We start from the raw sequence: 23,753 nt of genomic DNA, 5'->3' as shown, positions 1-23,753 counted from the left end.
CGTGAGGGGGGAGTGTGCTCTGTCACCGCTACCGCCGCCTCAGCTGGGGTTGGGGACCCTCTGCCCCCAACCTGTCCCGAGGCGAACCGGCTTCTTTGGTGCTGCTGAATGCAGCGCGTGTGTTGGAGCCGAGCTCAGTGCGGCCGGTGTCGTGCTTCAGGAGAAGCCCCGGTGCCTCAGCGCCCCAGCCGTGGCCGGCTCACAGAATCACAGAACCACGGCGTCAAAGAATCACAGAACCACGGAGTCACAGAATCACAGAATCACAGAACCATGGAGTCACAGAATCACAGGGTCACAGAATCACAGCACCATGGAGTCACAGAATCACAGGGTCACAGAATCTCAGGGTCACAGAATCACAGAACCACAGAGTCACAGAACCACAGTCACAGAATCACAGAATCACAGAATCACAGAACCACAGAATCACAGAATCACAGAACCACGGAGTCACAGAATCACAGAGTCACAGAACCACGGAGTCACAGAATCACAGGGTCACAGAATCTCAGGGTCACAGAATCACAGAACCACAGAGTCACAGAACCACAGAATCACAGAACCACAGAATCACAGAACCACGGAGTCACAGAATCACAGAGTCACAGAATCACAGAGTCACAGAATCACAGAACCACAGAATCACAGGGTCACAGAATCACAGGGTCACAGAATCACAGAGTCACAGAACCACAGAATCACAGGGTCACAGAATCACAGGGTCACAGAATCACAGAACCACAGAACCACAGAATCACAGAACCACAGAGTCGCAGAATCACAGAGTCACAGAATCACAGGGTCACAGAATCACAGAACCACAGAATCACAGAACCACAGAGTCGCAGAATCACAGAGTCACAGAATCACAGGGTCACAGAATCACAGAACCACAGAATCACAGAACCACAGAATCACAGAACCACAGTCGCAGAATCACAGAGTCACAGCACCACAGAGTCACAGAACCACAGAACCACAGAACCACAGAATCACAGAACCACAGAGTCACAGAATCACAGAGTCACAGAATCACAGTGTGAAAAATGCATGTATTTTATGATTGGCTTTTCGCAAATATTAAAATGAATATTATATATGTTGTGTTAGAAAGTAATGCTGTATTAATTCTCTTAAGTAGTGTGTTAAATGTAGTTTTAGGTTATAAAAAATGTTCAAATAGAAACTATGCTATGTAGGATACTGTTTTTTAAAGAAAGGACTCGCAGCAAGATAGCAGCCACAGGACACCTGAATCTTTCAGAGAAAAAGAATTTATTACTCCATTATCAGGAGAAATGAACTTCTTCCAGCCTCGAAGGCGCTGTTAGGATTCAGAGGAAGAAGTTGACGATGACCAGAGAGAATCCTGTGTTTGAAAGGAATTTATGCATCATATATGAAGTGCATGAATATGCAACAGGCTATTGCTTTTAAGGGTTAATCCTTTGTTAACGGGGTCCTTTTTCGGGAAAAAGGTACCCGTCTGTCCGTAACTCTTTGTCTCTATTGTCTCATATTGTCCTAATTCAAATTGTCCAAATTATTATTACTCTAATTGTATTACTATTTTATAACCATTTTATTATTATTAAACTTTTAAAATTTTAAAAACAAGTGCTTGGCGTTTTTCACACACAGAATCACAGAATCACTTAACTCGGGAAAGACCTCGGAGCTTATCGAGTCCAATCTGTGACTGAACACCACCATGTCAACCAGAGCATGGCACTGAGCCGCATCCAGGCTTTTGTTAAACATTTCCAGGAATGGTGACTCCACCACCTCCCTGGGCAGGCTGTTCCAATGTCTGATCACCCTTTCTGCAAAGGAATTCTGCCTAATATCCAACCTAAAGCTCTCCTGGTGTCCTGGTGCAGCTTAGACTATGTCTTCTTGTCCTTCACTTGTTCCCTGGAACCTTCCCTGGCTGCCCTCTCCTTTCAGGGAATATTGCAGAGCCACAAGGTCCCCCCCAAGCCTCCTTTTGTCCAGGCTGAGCCCCTTTTCCAGCTCCCTCAGCCTCTCCTGGTGCTCCAGACCCTTTCCCAGCTCCATTCCCTTCTCTGGACATGATCCAGCCCCTCAATGGCCTTCATGAATTGAGGAACCCACACCAGGACACAAGACTCAAGGTGTGACCTCACCAGTCTAAGCCTGAAGTTGGGAAAACTGTAGATTTCCTGGTTAATATTGAATCATTGGACTTCTTGTGACCACCTACCCCTATAAGAGTAAATCTCTGTGTTATTGGTTTTTTTTTTTTTTTTTTTTTTTAAGGTGGAAAGAAAAGCAGCACAAGGATGAAAGGCTCAGCCTGGGGATGAGGAGGCTCGGGGGTACCTTCTGGCTCACTGAGACAAGCATGGAGACGGGAGAGGCTTGGTCTCTTTTCCCAAGGAAAAGGGGCTGGACAAGAAGAAAATCACCAGAGGAGGTTTAGGTGGGATATTAGGAGACATTTCTTCACTGAAAGGTTGGACAGGCATTGGAACAAGCTGCCGTGGGGAAGTGGTGGAGTCACCATCCCGGGAGGGATTTAAAAGATGTACAGATGTGGTGCTTTGAGGTGTGGTGGTGGACTTGGCAGTGATGGCTGAATGGCTGGACTCAATGATCTTAAAGATCTTTTCCAACATTAATTGTTCCATGGTTCTATGGTTCTATAAATGGCTTTCTGCACCAAGAGCAAGAAAGAGCTCTGCACCAGCAGAGCCCTGCTCCCAAAGAGATGCCATTCCCATGGCTTCCCTGCCTGACAGCTGCCCAGGGAATCTGCCCCGGAATTCCTTTCTGCCCTCCCTGTGTGGCCCCTGCTGCCCCCAGAGACCCCCAGCCTTTCCCTGGAAGCACAGGGCATGCAGCCTGGCCTTTGTTCCTCACCAAGATTAATTGTGACACAAAGCACCTCCTGACCTTTAAAAGGCAAGCAATAGGGCAAATGTTAAGTCCCTGTATTTTAGAGATGACTCTTACACAAGGTGAAAGGTTGTGAACTTTTCTTAAATGGGAAAGATCAAGTTCACTCCATTGTTTTGTAGGTGCCTTTTGGCTTTTCTTCTCAGCACATGTAGATAGTTCAGAAATTTCCTTGTTCTTTCTGTGAGCACTGGCATGTTGATTCCCCAAGTTACCCCATTCCTAAGTTGTTTCCAGCACACTTTAATTTATTATTCTTACTGCACGCTCACAGACCTATGTTCTCTCATTATAGAAAGGTTTCTGACTGATAAATGGACTTAAACACTATCATCTTCCTCATCTCTTTCTCCACTCTCACATTCCAATGTGAAGACCAACCCCCCAAAACATTTCTCCAACTCCCACAGGCACAAGCCCTCCTTAGATAAACCCACTAGATATTTTTGTTTATTCCCTAAGTGCTGCAGACTGGAGGGGTCTCATGGTAAAGAAAAGAGTGAGAGGAATTGCCACTGTGAATCTGAGCTGGGACAAGATGTGCCTGATTTAAGAGGTGTATTTTTTTTTGCAGCCCTGAATATACTTTAAACTCAAGGAAAGACATTAACAAAAAGGGTAGCATAGGAGAAATATATTTGCTGTGTGTGCATTAATTGATGAAGCAGGAGTAACCCTTGTAATGGTATAAGAAGTATAAAATCCAGTTAAATAAAATTCCTTTTAAATTTTGCCAGCGAAGGTGACTCTGCAAAACAGCAGGGACCAAATCACATGGTGCCTGGTGATGGCAACCAGCCAAATTCAGAGGCAAATCTGTGAGAGAGAAGTCCAAATCAGCACAATTTATACCTTTATTCTCTATACCCTGACATGCAATTGAAAACAGCATCAACTGAGATTTTAATCAGTTCATACAAACCTGGTGGCCAGATTCAGCACTGAGTGTGAAAGTGGGCTGCACATTTATGCAATTCCAAAGGTGTCTAAATTAGTAACAAAAGTGAAACTGAAAGACAGAAATCAGTGTTTAATTAAGACTCTTAAATGCTTTTAAACTCAGTCCTATGGGAAGGCAGAATGATTGAGCAGGGTCTTTTATTCTGTCTGAACCTCACTTGGATGCATTCACTGATGAAAATACCCCAAGCAATAAATTGCTTTATTCCAGTTATTTCCTTTGGAAGCAGTTTGTGGGGCTTTTGCAAACGAAATATTAGGTGAACCTAACAGATTGTAAGCACTTCTGTGTCAGAATAAAACTTAAAAGAAATGATTTATTGGAGTAGCTCAGATTTCAGTGGAAGTTTCCCAGAAATTTAAGTGCTGTGAATGATCCGGCTCCCAGCCAAATAATCCTCAGGTTTCTGGAGGCAAGATGAGTCCTTGCAAAATACTGCAGAGGGAGCTCGAAGCCTGGGAGTGCCTCAGACTTAGCTTTGCCTGACTTCACGGTCCTTGCTGGAGGAGCAGCGCGAAGAGAGCATGGAAAGATTCATTTCAGCAGCGCCCTCGGGGAGGTGCCAGTCACCAGGACATCCAGGCAAAACCACCCAGCTGGGGACTGCAAAAATGCCAAGTGTGGGGCTGTCCTGAGATGTGTTGGTGTGGAAACTCGGGAAGATCCTTCCTTATTTCCAGCCAAGGCAAGAAACATTCTGCTGGTGCAGAGACACTGGAGTGTTTGGGAGCTGCTGTGTTTTTAAGTGAAGCAGCTTTGATAATTTCTTTAATTTCCCATGCGATTCAATAGCACATATCCCAGGGGGGGATTTAAAATCTTTATCCTGACGATTCTGAGAGACAGGCTGGGCACAGACAGTGCTGAGGAACTGTTTCTCTTTTGAGGCCCAGGTGACTGTACATTTCTTTTAATATACCTACTCATGTCTTCAAGGGAATTAATGACATCTCCTTTTTTCTTTGCTGGCTTCAAGATAAGAGGAGATTTTGCATAAAAAACCCCAACCCTCTCCCTCCTAGCAGAATTGGGCTGCAAGAGGTTTTTAGTTTGATTGCTTGCTTTTTTACTCCTACGCTGAATAAACTGATTTCCATAAAATTTCTTAGTGCACTTATCCAATGCCTCTCACCCATTTTTTTTGAAAAACCCTAAAATGCACATTTTCAGCAAAGAGAAGACAGTTTCTGTACTTTCATTTGTGAGTGAATTGATCTGTACATGTTTATTTTGTCAGCTATCACCTCTCTGTTGCTATAACATCCAGTCTAGAAAGAATTGCTCTGGTAAAGAAACTCATTTGTGGAGAGAATCTTAGGAGAAAACTGTCCCTGACAAAAGGGCCCGTAAGAAATGTCAAATTATTGTGAGTTGAGAAAGAAAATTAGAAGCAGAGTGTGGGAAAAGTAAATAAGTACTGAAAAGAGAGTGAACTCTGGCATGACTAGGTTGTATACAGATAAAAAATCTGGCCAAGTAACAACAACAACAAGCAATAAGTTGTTAACAGATGCTTGAACTTAATATTGAAACAGCAGAAGTGTTGATATAATTCTGTTGATACAGTTCTGTTGTGTTATTGTTGGCAGAAGAAGTTAGTTTAACTTTAGGGGAAGGGTAAATTGTAGACTTTTGTTTATTTGCTCCGGCTAAAAACCTCTGACTTGACTTTTTACCTATTTTTGTAGTGAATTTTCATCATACCATGGAAGTATGAAATCATTCAAACAAACATTTCACATGTCAATAAAGCTGTGTGCATATATTAGCCCAGCACACCTCATTCCTCTAAACCATATTTATTACTTAAGCTCTACAACATCAATTTTGCACTTGGAAAAACAGAAGAACAGAGAAGTCAGAGAGCAAGGGTTGTTTGTAGAGGAATGTCATTGTGAAATGACAAAATGTCCCCAAATAACAGTGTATGATCATTAAATCTCTTTTGGGGCCCTTTCTATTTCTATTCAGTTCAGTTCCTGCTCTGTGACTGGCTGAGGGCAAAGCAAAGCAAATTAAGATCCAAATTGGAAGTTGCTATTCATGCAGGGAAATAATCCAGCAGCTCTGATTGCCAGCCTTGGAAGCTAATACTAATTCATTTCTGCAGAGTATGTATAATTTGTGCTTTATTTTCCTGAGCTGCTGTATTGCCAGTTCCTAAACCAGATAAAACTGTGAAAAGGTAAATACTTACCACAATAACATTTATTTTCTCTAAATTGAGGTGGTTTTCTTAATTCTCCATCTTTATATTAGAAAATACAATATTCTGAGCAGCTATAAAATAAAGGTTAGGGTAACAAAAATAATTATTTTTCAGAAAACTGATCCATTTTGCACCGCTTTGGAGTATTTCTTACAAGCATGTAATTAGTTCTGTACCACAGGACTTCATCCTCCCACCCAAGGAAAGGTTTTCTTACTCTTTCCCTACTGAGGAGCAGCAACTCCATTGCCTGCTGCAGAGCATTGCAGTTGAAATAATAGCAGCAGGGATTTCTCTTTTTTCTTTTTTTTTTTTTTTTTTTTTTTTTTTTTTTTTTTTGTCTGTGAATATTCAGCTCTTATCTCTTCTGCACCAACAGACTCTGCTTTGGACCTGGTAAAAAATGGAAAATTTTTCCCAACTACGTCCCTGCATCCAGCCTGCAGAGACTAGAAAATATCTAAATATCTCTCAGAGATACTGAAATTTTGCTTTAATAAATAAAAATGAGTGAGCCTGTCACACTTACTTGATTTTTGAGTTAAACTCGGGTATTGTGAACTCACTATTGTGACTGGAGATAATGACAAGCCAAGAGGTGGGGGTTATTTCCTAGAAACAAGCATTGCTTTATATATCTGTGATTTTCATTCTTTTCAGGGCATGCCAGTGCAGTATTTTCCATCTGAGTCACCGTCCTGGAGGTTGGAAGGTGCAAGTTTTTTACTCAATTCTGATTAGAGAGGGAGTGCCTCATGTGCTCAAGCACAGTGCACTTATTATCCAGTTATTTCCTTTTAAAACATGAATAGTTTCACATGGCCACCAAGTGATACAGGATATGACTGGGTGAATTACTCACAGGGATTTAGATATCATAAATAAGAAGCAAATCTGATTTCATCATCCCTCTCCCTTGATTCTTTGGGGAGGAAGTATTATTTTCTGCTCTCTGAAGAAATGCTGTAATTTGAGCTAGTCCACAGTGCTGTGGTCAGAACCAGATACCAGCTAGTCCTAAACCACAATTTGGAGTCCATTTTCATACACAAACTTGTGGGAAACTTGTTGCATTTGTTCCCAGAGATGAAAAGTCTAGGAAGGGAGCGTGACTTCCTGAGAGAAGGCTGGATTAATCCAATACAAAATATAGCATTTATTTATTTTCCTTACTGTCTGTATACTTCAGAAGAAGTGAGGAAGTTACAAACAGCACAGCTTGGTGCCAGAAAAGCCACAGAGTTTTTTTTCTTTTTCCTTGTGTGGATACAACCAAAATTAAATGGCTTGTAGGATAGGATCAGCCCCAAGCTCACCCTCTGTGATCACTCAAATACACATCTAACCATACTTTGCTGTTCTTCACCAGTTTTGGAGTGAGGCTTTTGAAAGGGAGCCTGTAGCACATCTTTGCCCAGCACCTAAACCTGGCAGTGATTAATTAATTGCCTCTTCTCATCCCCAAGAAGCCCCAGAGGGGATTACCAATTTAGCTCAGCAGCTCCAAGGCAAGCTTTGTGAAGAGGTGGAGGAACTTGGTTTCAGAAGCCAAAGGCAGAGAGGCAAAAGGGAAGAGGTTCAGTAGAAGTTCAGAACTGCCTCTCACTTTTACTTCTTTCTCTCATTGAAGACAGGATTAAGATGGAGCTGAAGTTTATCTTGATTTGCTTGCAGGAGTTTCACTGTTCCTTCCCTGCTCACAACTCCCCTTTTCCGCTGCCAGCAGTGCCTGAGGAGAGCAAAATGCCCAAACAGCTCCAGGAGTCAGAGCCCACCAGCCTGTAGACACACAGGGCACACACACCAGCTCCTGCAGTAAACCCAGAGCAGTCTGGCCTGCTGGGATTTATTGCTTCCCCACTTGCTGGCTAATTACCTGCAATTGCCTTCCTTCATTACCTGGAGATGTATTTCAGAGATTAATGCTTTGAGAAATGTGGGCTGCTCCTGTAATTACATGCTGCTGCCATGACAGATGGGAATTCCAGGCTCAGCCCCATTCCTCCCACAGGACCAAAACCTTCCAGCTTCCATCTCCACACGAGACCCACAGCATTGCCTGGCTTGGCGTGGTTGGGGTGGCACGTGGGAGCACTGGCAGAGGCTGCCCCATCACCCACCTACAAGGGCAATCCATCCTCTTCCCAGAAAAACTAACTTGGGTCTGGGAACAGCAGGCAAAAGCCCTTTCTTCCTCTCTTCCCTACTGTGCATCTTTTCCTCAGCTCCATCTCATAATTCAGCTGGAGAAGATAACCACTATTTTCTCATTTAGCAGTAAAAATAAGGAATAGCCTTTTCTTCTAAGATTGCTTAACCACATGCCTCTTGCTCTGAAAAATGGACTTTATTACACTTAAGCTTGTTCAGCACAAGCACTCTGCTAAATATTTTGTATTTTGATTCTTGTTTCTCATGGCCATCCGAACAGATACATTTCCTGTTTTGGCATGATTTTTTTCCAGAGATGGTACTAAGCCAGATGAAAGCTATGACCTCAGAATCTTCAATTTTCTCGGATTTTCCAAGGCCTTTGCCTCATGGCAACCAGCACAATGGTGCACCCAACTCTTTACTGCTCTCACAACACATCTGCATCAATTTATTTTGGCTTTAGCTGACACTGAAGGTTAGAAAACTAACCTACAAAAACTGTCAGGAGTTTTTATTTTATCCAAAGTGAAACCAATCACTCAATAAGTACTGCTTAACCTCATGCAAAGCACACTGAAGGGAATCAATGGGAATATTTTCTTTGGCTTCAGGTGGCCGACATAGCCTTAAAAATTAGGATAGAGTTAAAATTCAAAACAAGTCACATTCATAGTTAGCTTTTTCTTCAGAAAGGCCTGTTGGGCTAAAAAAAGAAGGTTAAAAAAAGAACTTTGGTTTTTCTCTGCTATACTAAAAATGGCACGTTGTGTTTGGTTATGGAATAAATAGTGCTCAAATGTGCAAAGAATTGAACAAGAGTTTGAATGGAATTCATATAAATTTTAAGATGGGTTTTTTCCAGTGGTAAGAGGAAGAGAACTTGTGTACTCTGAGAGCTTTGTAGGAAAATATAAATGCACTCAAGTGATGCACAGAGCTCTGGGAGAGGTCAGACTCCGGAGGTATCAGGATGAAAAGTAAATTATTATTGCTTATTGGAAACCACAACAGCCAAAAAGATCATTAACAGCTCAGGACCAGAGAGCGTAGGGGGGTTAAAAATAGAAATGTGTCTGTGCCTTGATGTGAGACTTATTCACCCTTAAGCTATTTAAGACTGCAAAATATTTGTAGGACAGTATCTTGGAAACACAATGACATGGAAATCCAGGAGACTGAGACTCACACAGGCAGCCCTTGGGGTGGGAGCAGTTTCCTCCTCGGATGCACCGACTGATGTTGTGTTTTTGCTACCAACCTCTCATGGCAAACAGCGATCAGTGATTCAGCAATGGCTCAGAAATGGCCCCTGCAGCCATTTCCAGCAGAAGTCTTCCCCATGGTCTACATTTTCTCTTGGAGCAAGCAAATGGATGCCATGACTTTCCTCTTCAATACCTTAAGATGTTGGGTTTGAGACTTTTTTTCCTTTGGTCAAATCCGGGCTGGGAAATGGTTTTGTGCTTATAGTTTTGGGGCAGAAGCATGCCAAGAACAGGCTGACTGCATGTCATGGACATGGTGTCATACATGGCATACAATTCAACACAGAGTTCAGCTTTGTACTTGCACAAATGAAATTTGGTTTGCTATCTTTCATCAAACGTGGTCACTGTGAGTCACATCAATGCATGTTCTTTGATCAGTTCCAGATCCCTGCTTCTCTGATTTAAGTTTCTTTTTTCCCCCCTCTATTCCAGTAAATCCTTTCTAGCACAATCCTGCCTCAAATTTGCTTTTGTTAAAAGCAAAACTTTTTTTTTTTTTTTTGCATCCCAAATATGAAACAACTTTCAGGAAAAGTACCACAGCCACAGTGCAAGTGGTTTTCTGGGGGGCATTATCTTACATCTAATGAGCTCACATGTACTATTTTGTCTTTAATAACTGACAATCCCACACCTGCTAGACTGTGGTTTACCTGCTTCTGGTGTCCGTATCCATTCTCTCAGGACACAATTCCCACCTTCTAAACTAAATTTCCTGACTTGGAGCATTAATATTCTCCATCCAGGAAAGGAGGGCTGGTGTGAAGCCTCGTGCTTTGCCTTCTCACACGACAGTTAAATGGGGAAGGGAGGAAAAAACTGCAATCAGCAAGTGAGGTTCTGAGGCCAGCCTTGCTTGGACAGGTCCCTCAGGGCAGTGGGAATGTGACAGCCACAGTGGAGCCATCCTGCAGCCAAAAAACTCCCTTTGTACTCCTGGAGATGGATTTCAGGTGGGATTCACTCGCCTCCAAGTGGGTCTCTAAAGCAGCTCAAACACCAGACCTACCTGGGACATTTTTAGGGAGATGTCTGTACACTCAGAGCACAAGGAGGGCTGGGAACAGAACCTGTCCCACAGGAGAAACTCTTGGATATTTAAGTTTATTTCAAATAAGTGTTCAAAGAAAAAGAAAAAAAAAACCAAAATAAAACAGATTTAGTATATATTTGCTTTTCTTAAAAAATGATTCCATGAAATAATTTTATAGATATCTGAGTAGTAATACAGATTTTTATATACAAAATTCCATTTCAAACAATTTACTGTACAAAAGAAAGTATAAGCAACTGTTACTATTCCATGATTTCAGCAAATAATGAAAAAATTCAGATAAGTATGTGTTCAGGATATAGTTCCACCATTTACAGGAATGTCAGTATTAAGTTGGGAACACTTTCAGGTCAGTATTTACAGATTAAATCCCCTTCGAGGACGATCCCTAACGTTTCTCCTCAGAATAGGTAGTTTGGCTTTCTCCTGGATCTTTTGGGCTACCAAGGAATGAGAGGAAAAACAGGTTTTCAACAAAATGTGTGGACAGAATTCTGCTTGATTTCTCCCCAGTCCTATTGCAGTCAGTGGGCCTGATCTGGTAAACATTTACTAACCAGGCTTTACATTTATGTGGGAATAAATCAGGCAGGATTTGGCCCTACAGCAACACACTATCATAAGTTACAAATTTTAAAAATAGTGACATTCCTGCAAGTCAAAGTACAACAGAAACAAGAGTTAACAAAATATAAGCCCTTTATTAATAAAAATCTTTGGTTGGATCAGTATTTTAAATAAGCTTCAAGAATATTTGGTTAATACCATTTTCTTTCTTCCACATAATTTCTCTTTTGGTACCTTCTTTGGACAGACTACAGAAAAATATCAAGTTTATCCATACTTTAAAACAAATAAATATATCAAAAGCTCTATATGGCATTCTTTTTAGAGTTCTAGCATTAATCTTTAAATTAGTTTGGCAAAGAAAAAAAAGAAAGAAAAAAAGAAATAACTAACCTCTTGAAAACAGTTTGGTTTTGTAACAAACCATACAGTAGTTAGACTTTAAAGAAATCTTTCCTTTTTATTTTCTTTTTCAATTTTATAATGCAAGTGCCATGGACAAGACAAAGCAATAAAAGAAATTAGATTAATTGCACCAATATTATTTGGAAGTGCAGTTTATCGGTCAACAAAGCAAAACAAAAACATATTATGCTTAAAAAGAGCTGTACTGATGGGCTTTAGCTAGTCATGGTAAGTAAGGATTTCAGACTTATACTTTAGGGAAAAGCTCCTTGTACAAAAGACAGAGGATTTTAAGACAAAAGAAAAGTCCTGTAACTAGCTGAAGGTCTGGTCCTGTAGCCCCAGTGCAGGCAGAGCTTCCACTGAAGACAGCAAGTGGGATGCATTTGGGATTTACTCCTCCGGCACAGCCTCTGGGAAGTGCCAGCCACCAGCAGGAAGTCTGTGGCAAAAGCTGGCTGTGAAACATGGGTGCAAGCACTCCCTTCTCCTGCTCCAGAGGGCTACAGGGAAAAGCCAGGCTGGGCTAGGGATGTGCTGAACCATCGGGGAAAAGGGAATTTCCTCAGCAACTGCAGCGTGCGAGTGCTTGGCAGGGCAGTGAGAGTCACTGGAGCTCTCTGTGTGCTCATTAACTCAGGGCATTTAACAAATGCTCCGTGACCATGGGCCTGCTGGCAGGATCTCTGCAATTGTGCTGCTGCCGCCAAGAAAGCACTGCCCACAATCCCTGTGCTGATGTTTCCAGAGGCAGTGGTGCCCCAGGGAGGGTCTGGGGGCTGCCACAAGTCCCCCCCACATCTTTGGGACTCCAAAGCTCAGACTCACAAAGCTAAACACAGCCTTGGGAAGCAAGTCAGTCTGGTAGGCTTTATGGAATACGAGGGAATACTGATTTTGCATATCATTTAGCAAGTTACCCCATGGACCTTCGAACCCGGCTTTCCAAAATAGTTCAAATTAGCATTATTATTATAATGACTTCAAATTTACCTTTATTTCATTAGCTAATTGATAGGCTAAGATCAGATTCTCCGAGAATATCTCTAGCAAGATTGTCCTAAGTACCTGCATTTCTTAATGCACGCCAACGTCGACAGGATGAAATACAAAAACTCCCTGCATTACTGCTTGTGCAAAAGAAAAACAAAACAAAACGAAACCCCAACATTGTCAGAAATAGAACGTGGTCCTCCATGTTTGCAAGAAGGGCATTTCTCACAAAGATGGGAGTGAAATGGCAGCACATCCTTCAACATGCACCGGGGTGTCCGTACCGGAGTCCTGCCCTTGGCGCCATGGCTTTTGTCTCTGGAATGCCCCGACAGCCTCAGCTCCCTCCTCTCCTAAACGTCCAGAGGATAGGAATGGCAGGAGGACAAGCTCCCACTGCGGCTCCTCGAGAGCCTGGGGCTGTGGTTGTTGCAGTTTTCCCCTTTTCTCTTGTCCTTGTCTTTCCAGGTTTCCAGCATCTGCAGCTTGCCTTGCTCTTCCCTCATGAAGACCTCCACCATGAGAACCTTCTCCTTGTGAATCTGCTGACTAATGTCCTTGGGAATGTCTGGGATAATCCAGTCAACAAATTCACTCATGAACATGACCAAGTTCTGAAAATGAAGTTGTGAGAAAGTGTCAGCGGGGCCAAATGAAAGGGTGGCTGTAGGGAAAGGAGAGGGCACTCAGGAAAGAAAAATGAAGAGAGGACAATATTTGAGTTGGACTATAGGACCAAATTCCCCTCAACTGCTTTGTGCATGCTAGAAGTAGAGAAATACATCAGGTATTGATTGACCTCTATGATTTATGTACCAATCCTGACACTGCAGCCACTTAGAAATCCAAAGGAATTTGCAGTTGGTGAGTGGCTCATGAGATTGGCATCAGGAAGGCAGAAGCAAATACAAGAGGTAAAAATGGTAAAAGTTGGTAAAATACATTCCAATTGAATTTTTCTAATTGAAAAACCTTGATTCAAGGAAGGGGTGATCTTTCCCAAAAAGATAACTTTTAATAAAAAAAACCCAATAAAAATTTTGAAACGAGTTGTTCAGATGAGGCAGACTTAAGACATTTGTGTTGCAATAAGTAGCATCACTGTTGTGATTAAATAATGTCTTTTAAGGACAAATTACAAGATTTTGGCTTTGTATTCAGATGCAAATTAAAACTAAACTTGGAAAATTTTGAAAATCTCATTTCTTGGCTAGCTCTTAAAATGATTTTGGGTTAAATTTATGCTGCTTCAGTGAAATTGTTGATGTCCTATGGGAGAAATTGATGGAACCTAATTAGCATCAGCCTTGTGCTTTGCTGGTCTCTAAGATCATTAAGTTGTTCTGCATCAAACCAGTTCAAGGAATCCCTGGGGATGAATTTTTCCACTGAGGATATACCAGTGACTGAATGGGTGGGACAAAGAGGGTAATGAAGATGGGCAAATTTCTTTGGCTTTTCCATGAAACAACTGAGAAAGAAGATATTTCTTTGGCCCAATAACTTATTTCCAAGTGCCTGCAGTGTCACCTACCTGGAAAACTATCACAAATGCCAATCTTGCTGCTAGGACAGCCCAGAAATCCTTTGAGATGTCATATTTGTTTTCAGACCAGGGGGGTTCTCTATAATCTTTGTACCTGCAAAACAAGACTCAGTAAATCAGGGGTGCAATTCAGAAATGTTGGCACCTGAAGGAGTTATTAACAAACAGCCAAACAATAAATAGAACTGTCTAAAAGAAAGTTCACTGTATTAATCTCTCAGAAACAAGACACAGCTGAAACTATCCCATAGCCTTCAAGTTAGCCTTAAAATTAAAGGTTAATTCATCTTAATACCCTCTGATTACTACATATAATATTGATTTTGCATAAGACAGAGTAAACTACACAGCTCAGGTGATTTATTTTAAGATAGGTAAAAAGGCAACATATATTTTTCAAACTAATTTTAAAGACAAAAATACTGATCTCAGATTCATAGAATGTGTTTAACACGTGATTAGCAAAAGGTTGAAACTAAATTTTGTCAGGTGGAGAGAAGAGAATTTTTCCTTAGTATGGCTTACAGAAAATCTATGTGTTGATAAACAAGACCAAGAAAAGTCATTAAATTCAAAACCACAGCATCCTGTCAATATTTTGAAAGAATTAGGGCTCTGCATTTTCAAATTATTTTAAAATCCTTGGGATAAGGATGGGATTGAAAGAAGACAGAGGCTGGGAGTGGAAAGCAAATAAATCTGGCATTTTGCTTTTGGACCATGATGCCAACACTTCCATTCTGTGCTGAAACATGTTTGCCAGCCTTGCTTAACCTCTGCCCAGAGAGAAGCAGGAGGAAACCAGGAGAAAATAAAAGCGAGCAAAACTACTGCAAATGCAGTTTGGTTGGTTTTGCTTTCATCTCTGAGTGAATTTTCTGTTTAGAGGTCATTTCACCATATTAACTTCACTATTCAAGTGCATAAAGAATATAATACAAAATAATATAATTCAAAGGCAAGGTTTTTTATTTGGTCAGTTAGTGTGATTTTTTTAGTATGCATGTATCAAAGTCATCTTTGTTTCTTTCTCCCCTGGAATATCTCTTCCTTCCTTACTCTTCTCTCCCCCTTCCTCCCTCTGTTGTCCCCTTTTCAGTTTTGCTGGTCTAAGTGCTTTCACTGTCAGAACTGTCAATTCTAAGAATATATTAGCTGAAATAGGTAACCACAATTTTCCTTTAAACATGAGAAGAGTAGATATGAATTGTCACAGGCATGCAAATTTCTCCTGTGTGATGACACTATAAATAAGTCCTAAGTTCCAGATAAGGATGCTACTGCTCTCTCATCAGGAATTGGGAATTGGACAAAAAAAGAGGTCATGGTCATTATATCATGACATGACATCAGAGTGACAAAATTTTCTTCCCTCAAAGCACCATTGTGCTGTTTATCATTATTTGTCTCCTTTCCTGGAAAAGGGAATCCATAATAAAAAAAATCTTTGCATGGACAAGCACTGAATTTAACTAACAATAATCTCCATTTCTCAAAATAAGCAGTAAATCATATTCAGGTCTGTGATTACTTTATATGTAAGCAAGATGTTCAAGGCAATGGATCCATCTGATATAAAAGGCTAGCAAGGTGCTAAAAGGGTACTGAAAAGACAAAGAATCTGCCCCAGGAATGTAAGAATTTGCCACGTTCTTTGCCAGCTGTGAAAACACTTGGCATTAGCGATCATTCAAGAGAGTACCTGCATATCTGAACCTCGTAGCCAAGATCCAGGGGGTCGTTGGGAGCTGTTCCTGCTTGGAAATCGCTGACATTAAAAGAGGATAGTGTATGGTTGACGAAGCCATGCATGGTGCCATTCTCACTGTACATGTACAGGTACACGAGGCGTGGAATGAAGTCGGATGTGAATGAGATCACAAATGCCTGAGCCACAAGAGTAGAGAGTGAGCGCGGTACCCAGGCAGAGCTTCACTTCATCACATCCTCAACCATGACCTGCCCAAACTACTCACACCACACTCAGGGGAGCCTGAGGGCCCTGAGAGTGGAGCATTCCCTGCACCAGCAAGGGATTGTTCACTGCACCAGCAAGGGATTGTTCACTGCCCTCTCTCCTGAGGTGCGGCGCGTTCCCTGGAGCAGTGCCATGCCAGCTGAGGTGTCTGCATGGGTGACAACCTGGGCCCCCAAAAAAGGAGCAGCTGCACTTCCCAGCACCAGGGGAGAGCTACCACAGCTCTGCTTCCCTGTGTCCCCATCACAGCTTCTCCCTGTTGCCTTGGACAAGGTCCAATTGATTGATATCCAGCTGCTTTTCCGTCCTGCAAACAACCCACGGTGATTCAACTCTTCAAAGTCTCATTGCATTGCAAAAAAATGTTAATTGTGTGTGGTTCTTAACTTCATCAGGATAAAAGGATGAGGAGACTGAGCCCAGTTTTATTTTTTTTGGTCACAAAAGTTGCATTTCATGCAGTTATTTAAAATTTTCTGAAAATATCGTGGGGAAAAGGCACGACAGTCAAGTGGGCTGAGTTCCTCATGACTTTAGCCTTCCTCATTTATCATCATTATGAAACATTGCCACTGGCATAAATCTCATGTACATGTGGAACAAACAGTACAAAATGTTTTACTTATTTTATGGTAAAGAGGAGCTGTACATTGATCAAAGAGGGAAAACTAACACTGGCTATTGACGAGGAAAGACTACACAGAACAAAAGAGAAAAACAGAGAAATTATTTCCAAAGGAAAAGAGGAGAAATGGGAAGGACAAACTAAGGCAGCATACCAAAAGAATGGGTTTGCCATAGCACAACAGAACCCTGGGGACAAAATGAAGGAATTTCAAGTCTGGATAATGAAAAAAACCCCCAAGGGAGTCCATAGCCATGTGGCCATAAGCCCTACAGAGCCCCTGCTTTGCTGCACTGCAAACATGTTGAATTTCAGCCGGCCTTTGTTTTCATCTTTCCCTCAGCTGAGGTGCAAGGAGCATGACCATTGTGGATGTCTATTCATATAGAATAGTGCAGAAGTACACGCATTAATATATTAAGACCTGCTACATTTTTGTGAAATGTTGAAATAAACTTTTTTTTACAGGATTTTCCAAGCTCTCTGAGTGGGGGCAATACAGCTTGAGGGCAGATTTTTGATGGAGGGATTCTGCAATCTGAGGAGCTGAACTGGTTCTCACCTTACCCAAAATAGCACTGAAATGAAAAAATACATCTTATGCTACTGATAGTATTTCAAAAGAGTAAAAGTAAGCAGCTGTGGTAGTATTTGTTTGAAGGACAGAACTGTTTTACAAAAACATTCCGGTAAAAAGCAGCAGTGACAGCTTATATTATTGCTACTGCCATCACAGCTTGAAAATAAACACAGCAACTCATCCTCAAATATTTCCAAAAATTTCTCAATCATATACTTTCACTTGATTGAAGGGATTTTGTACTGAAATAAAACTAATGGAGCAGAATGGAAAAGCCAGCCTATTGAATTCAAATTTAATTCATGCTGCTTTACTTACATTTATGATGACAGCAAGCTTTCCAATACCTCTGAGGATATTATACCAGATTCCTGAGGAAGGAGACAAACATGTAAATGCTGTTCTAGTCCTTAAAATGAGATAAATTACATCTGCAGTTAACAGAGTTAGGAGCATGTATGATTGTGCTGAGCTAGTTATATTTTAAATAGAAAAAGAACAAATTATAAAAAATTAATTTAATGGCTTGTAAGGAAAAGGAGCCCAACTATGTTTTGGCACCTTTTTTTTACAGGTTTTGAAGAATGGGACTGAACTGCAATGAATTGCGATTAACACATTCTCAGAAACAAATAAAAAAAAATAATCAAACCCCCACCACAATCAAAAAAGTCAACATCACTCTCCCAATCAATTCCACCAGCAATCTGAACCTGCAGCATCAAATCAGGGAGCCACAACAAAACACCCCCAAAGCAAAGTCATGGCAAAATATGATGTGTCCTTCAAGTCTAGGATGATCCTAGGCACAAGGATGAGCCCAAGGAAAAACTCTGCCTATAGTGCAGTAGAATGAACTTAGAGTTTAATAACAGATAAACTTCTGCTCTTGCTGCTTGGCTCTGTAACAAGGACAGTTATTTTATTTCTACTTTTATTTTTATTTTAATGAGCTTTTGATTCATAAGTAAGCAGCATTTGGGAGAAGCAGCTCCCTCATTACAAACACCCATAGGTGTGAGCCCCCTGTAAGGGCAGGACTGGGCTCTTGTCCCCACACACCACAGAGCCCAGCTCCAGCTCCATCCACTGCAGTTCACACCCTTCCCACCTTCCTGCTGAGAAGGGACAAAGGGATCCATCTACCCACAGGCTTTTGAGTCTCCTCTCATTTCCAAGGATATTTCTGAGGCCAGTGCAGAGTTGTTAAATGCGGAAATTTTTGCTTCTGCACAAAAACTGCACTGCCAGGAAGGGCTGTTGATGTCAGAACCGTGTGAGATATTTTACTATTGATAATTTTTGATTTAAAAAGTGGCAATATTTACTTAATGAAATATTCATCTGAATTTAAAGTTTTGGTCTTCCTATTTTAAAGCTAAAGCCTCAATAAATTATGACAATTCACAGGTAAGCCGCAGCTGAATGTTTTGACTTTTCCTATAAATATCTCCCTGTTATTGAAACTAGCTCAGCATAACAATATCCTGCCATCAATCCAGGAATAAACAAACAGGGATACAATAACAATATCCACTTACCTATATCCTTTGCTCTCACTGCTACCGGTCTCCTCAGCTCAGTAACAAATTTTTTGGCATCCAGACGGATTTCAATGATGTTGTTCAATAAAGCAAACAAAGGTGCCAGTGGGAAGGAGGCAACAAACAAAGTTACAAACCCAAACTGGATAACTGGAAAGAAAAAGAAAACATTTCAGTGCCTGTTGTCATTATTTACCAAATGCACCCATCACCACATCGGTGCCAGCCCCTAAATTCTGATGAGGTGATGACTTCTGGGAGATTCAATCCCATTTTCTGTGCCAGCCACAGTTTGCATGATGGCTGCTCTATTTGGGTATGGAAGGGCCACTTGTCACCTTGTAAAAGGCAAGGCAATAGTAACCAGAAGGATGGGGAAGCTCCTAAAACAATTTTTCCGTGGGCAAATCTGGCACAGGGTCACCTGAAGGAGTGGGATTATGGCAGTGACCTAAACTTGCCATGTTCTACCTGGCAGGTTTTTGGCCTTCGCTGGAAGCTTTGGAAAGGACATGGCTGATTCCTGCCTCTGCCAGGAATAACTTGCTTCCTATAACCTGGGATCATATTTGCTTTTTGTATGGATGTCATGCTCATCCTGGTACTGCCAGTGCCCATCTTTCTCCTGTTACTTTCAAATGCTGATCTCAGTAACAGCATCTTTTCTTATTTTTAGGAACTGGCAGCATGGCCATTCAGTTTGTCCCACTGAATTCCCATCTGCTTCAAGTACTCTGAACATCAAGGTCACCAGATATTCTAATTTCTCTCACTCAACATAAGATACTACTTGAAAAAAAAATTCTATGCGATCTGTCAAGTACAACCAGGTCTACAGGCATGCACTGCTCTCAGAAGATTTAGCTCAGATATCAGATAAAAGACTCTGGTGTTGAAATAATCAAATCTGAACTAACTTATTTCCAGTGAAGGGTTCAACTGATGGTAAAATATGCCTCACAATCTCAAGTAGATGCCACTTAATCATTTGCATTTGAAACTTGACAGGGATGTGTTACATGGCTTGAAAGAAAATATCTAAAATATCATTCTAAAGTAAGGGCTTGCAAACAGCAGAGAGCACAATTCAGCCCTCCAGCAGCCAGGGGTGGCTGAAACATGCTCCAGTCCAAGACTGCACATGTTAATAATTCAGTTACCTCATATCCACTGTCTGCTGAATGTACAGTTCAAAAAGCTCAGCTCTCCATCCCAATTAGTCACAATAATTACGGTTTAAAATGCCTTCTTTCCACCTCACTCACTCATTTCCATGTACTCAGGGGTGAGTCCAGCAAAAGGCTCGAGGTTATAGTCCACTTCATAGCGCTGCTTTTTCTTCATGTGCTCTTCATGGTCTAGAGAACGCCGACGCTTCAATTTCAGGTATCGTATAAACTTCTTCATTTTTCTGAGGGAAATGGAGACAATTTGCTGAGCACTCCATTCTGCTCACTCAGTGCTCATTTCTCAGTTGTTTTGCATTGCCAGGCACAATAATTAAAATAAGAAAGCACAGAAGTTGCTACTTACGGGATGCCAATCTCAAACAAATTGTTCTGGATCAGCTGCTTGCCCAACATGATAATACTGAGCTGGATACACAGCTCCATCAGGCAACCTCCTGGGGCACACTGGGGTGAACAGAAGAAAGGTCAGTCAGAACACCTCCTCTACCCCATCCATCCAATATGATCCCAAACAGGATAGAAATTCAATTACCTCTTCCATTCGGAAGGAATGGAAAATGTAGACGTAGTCTCCTGGACGTCCAACAAATCTAGGGCACAATGAGTTAAAAACATCAGACAGATTTTATACTTTCAGTATTTGATTCCTAAAGTAATTTATGTCGTACTCCATGCCTCTGAGTGGGACCACCTAATGCTTAGTCCTGAAAAGGCCTCCAAGAAGCTGAAACCCTGAACAGCCCTTCCATCACTCACCGGCCTTTGAAGAAAGCCACGTAGAAAATGGGGGTGTAGGCGTTGACAAACTTCAGCAGGAAAGCCTTGAAAATCAGCCGCTCCTCAAAGTTCTTGTCGGTCTTTGGTACCTCTGGAAACAATGGGACATGGATGAGAAACGTTAAGGAATTATCCTACCTGGAAACATTTCAAGATCCTATAAATGTGGGTTTTGGAGAACATCATTTGTTTAAAAGCCACCTTTTAAACAAAGGGATAGATATGTATAGTGCTATATATATATGTGTATAAAAGCAGTATGGCTGCACTGAGGTCAGTGGTCAGTCTGCTGAGGATCCCAGTCAGACACATTACAATGGCAATTCCAATTTAGTTCCACACCTGCCTGACCTTCACAACAATCATTTGTAGGTGCGCAAAAACTTGACCTGAAAAGATTTCTGGACCTTTGGTTACCGACAATTTCTTGGAAATAATAATAATAATAATAATAGTAATAAAAAAAAAAAAGTTCCACAGTGGAATTTTAGGCACAAATGTGCCTAATCATGAGCCCCAGTGATCTGGGTGCTCAGATTTGACCCCCTGGTGGTGAGCTGAGGGCTCCAACGCACCGATCTGCGTGAGCCACCTGGCGATGCAGCCGTACACCTCGTCCAGGATGATGATGACCACCAGGTTGATGATGACGGCGGTGGCGGTGACGGTGACGCGGACGCTGGAGCGCCCCGAGGGTGTGGAGCTGATGGCCAGGGCGGCGGCCGTGGAGATCCTGTAGATGATCACCCCGAACACGATGGCGAACGTCAGCCCAACCTGCCAGGAAGAACCGCCCAAAACCTTACCAAAGGTTTGCCTTCCGACGCTTTGTTTGGGATTTAGAAATAACCTTAAAAATGGGACCTCTGGGCCACACCCCAAGTCCACCCAATACTGCATTAAGGCCTTGATGAACTGTGGGAAAGGAGCCCCCTTTTTTACCTGAAAATCACAGGAAAAAGAATGGCACTGTGATGCCACAATAGTAGGCAAAAGGTTTCTTTTTTTAAAGGCACCTAAATGTAAACTCCATGCTTAGCAGCATTAAAAATACTACCTATTAGAATTAATAAATTCTAAAATACTATATATTACTAATGAATATAAGTAATAATTGTAATTAATATAAATACTAATATGAAAAGCATTAGGGCTTTCAACCCTGACACCAGCAGCATATACACATGGTGTTTCCTTTGTGATAAACAAAAAAAATTTGTTTAATTGAAACAAATACTCCAAATTTGAAACAAATACTCCATTTGAAACAATGGAGTATTTCAGCTTTACTCTACACGCCAGCCTTCAAATCCCTTAGACAGGTTAACTGTGCTCTCATAATCACAAACTGATATTAAATCTGATTAAATCAACACACTTCCTGGCACAGTAAAATCTCTCTCAATTTTTCATTGCTTAAATAAAGGAATGATTTTAAAACATGATTCTCAAAAGGTACTGGATTCTTCAGCTGAGCATATGAGATTTGTTGCATTTCTGTTCTCTGAAAATAGAAATATTTAAAAAATTCAACCCAAAACCAAAATCCCTACACCAAAAAACCAAAATAATTGACTTAGTCTGGGAAATTCTACCTTTGGAAAGGGTTTAAGCTTTTTTCACTATATCTGCCAATCTGCTCCATGACTTGAATTATTATTGTTTCTGTCAACATTTGTTTTAAATGCTGATGCTTTATCAGCAAATGGAAGAAGGCTGTTCTCATCATTATTTTACCTTTTCCTTGAATTAAGTGCTCTGTTTGCAATTCTGTTAGATGGTATAGCTCCAAATTTGACTGATTTATTAAAAACATTGCAATTATGATTGCAGCTGGCAACATCAGTTATTTCCTAAAGTTTGATTATAAAAATGATGTTGGTATCTACTTTCTGAGAGGGCTCTCTGTACTTTTTAGGCTTCATCCCATCAATGGTGTGGGAATTTCCATTTCTGTGCCCTCACTTTCCCCTCCCCTAGTTTAGTATTCTTTTGTCTTTATTGGAAAAAGACAGCAAAGCAGAAATTCAAGCACTTGCAAGGATTTCAGATCATAAACCAATAAAATGCTTCAATTTTTCCACTGGAAAAAACCCCATTTTGAACTACATCCATCTGATAAAGTTTCCTATCACTTCTCTTCCATACAATGGTTCAGTAACAAAAAATTTAAAGCTTTGCCAGGTGATGCTTACCATGAAGATGATGCCAACAAAATTGGTTAAATAGGCTGGAAAACGGTCCTTCCATGTCAGCTTCTCTTTATCTGTCTAAATTGTTTTTTGGTGGGGAAAAGAAAAAAGGTACATTTGATAAAGGAGAGTGCCATTCTGCACATGTGATGAAAACAGAGAGGGGGAAGAAAAGGCTGGCAAAACCACGACCAGTTAGAAGATGCAGACACAGTGTTTACAGTCACAATTCCACACAGGCAAATTGTTTACTCCGTATCCAGGTTCAGACTGGTTAAGGGCCTGTGCTGGGAGTATAAATAAACCAGATTTTTCTGTGTACTTTTTGAAGGAAACATGCAAATAGATTGTCATAAACCATGAAGTAAGGTCTCTCTTGCTGTTAAATATTTTCTTTTGCTTTCCCTACAAAAATCCCCCTCCTTCCTCTCCCCTTCCACAGTTAATATTTGCAGCTCTGCTGTTGCACCACTGGCTCTACTGAAATACAGATTTACGTATTGAATTAATTCATGCTACAGAGTAGCTCCAAGGTGAACATTCAGTTGACAGGGAAGATTAAGTTTTGGTGTGTGGCAAGAGTTAAAATTCATTTGAAATGAGTGATTTTTAATTTTACCTGGCTATTCCTATGGTATTCAATGGACTACAGTAATAGGAATATAGAAGGGGGGCTGGAATGAGGTGATCTTTAAGGTCCTTTCCAACCGAAACCATTTTGTTATTTTCTATATAACAACTCTGTATATTCTCTGAATTCCCTAAAACCAGTCAATCAGCCACTGCCT

General features: G+C 41.1%; 1 protein-coding gene across 2 annotated transcripts in view; it reads right to left on the bottom strand.

Annotated features, from left to right (window-relative positions):
* Nucleotides 1-12,815: 12,815 nt before the first annotated feature.
* The window catches only part of ANO1 (anoctamin 1), a 69,059-nt gene continuing 58,121 nt past the window's right edge, over nt 12,816-23,753 (bottom strand). For both annotated transcript variants that reach the window (XM_066552088.1, XM_066552089.1), the window contains 11 exons: nt 22,969-23,043; nt 21,349-21,550; nt 20,753-20,864; nt 20,529-20,586; nt 20,340-20,440; nt 20,072-20,217; nt 18,804-18,956; nt 17,581-17,633; nt 15,782-15,966; nt 14,068-14,173; nt 12,816-13,147 (listed from right to left, as the gene is read on the bottom strand). In XM_066552088.1, the coding sequence (XP_066408185.1) occupies nt 12,887-13,147; nt 14,068-14,173; nt 15,782-15,966; nt 17,581-17,633; nt 18,804-18,956; nt 20,072-20,217; nt 20,340-20,440; nt 20,529-20,586; nt 20,753-20,864; nt 21,349-21,550; nt 22,969-23,043 (1,452 nt within the window). In that variant the 3' untranslated portion in view covers nt 12,816-12,886. The remainder of the gene's footprint in view (nt 13,148-14,067; nt 14,174-15,781; nt 15,967-17,580; nt 17,634-18,803; nt 18,957-20,071; nt 20,218-20,339; nt 20,441-20,528; nt 20,587-20,752; nt 20,865-21,348; nt 21,551-22,968; nt 23,044-23,753) is intronic.

The sequence above is a fragment of the Molothrus aeneus genome, chromosome 6 (genome assembly GCF_037042795.1).
Source record: "Molothrus aeneus isolate 106 chromosome 6, BPBGC_Maene_1.0, whole genome shotgun sequence".
NCBI lineage: Eukaryota > Metazoa > Chordata > Aves > Passeriformes > Icteridae > Molothrus > Molothrus aeneus.
Note: the sequence above shows the minus strand (reverse complement) of the source record. Positions and strands in the feature narration are given on the sequence as shown.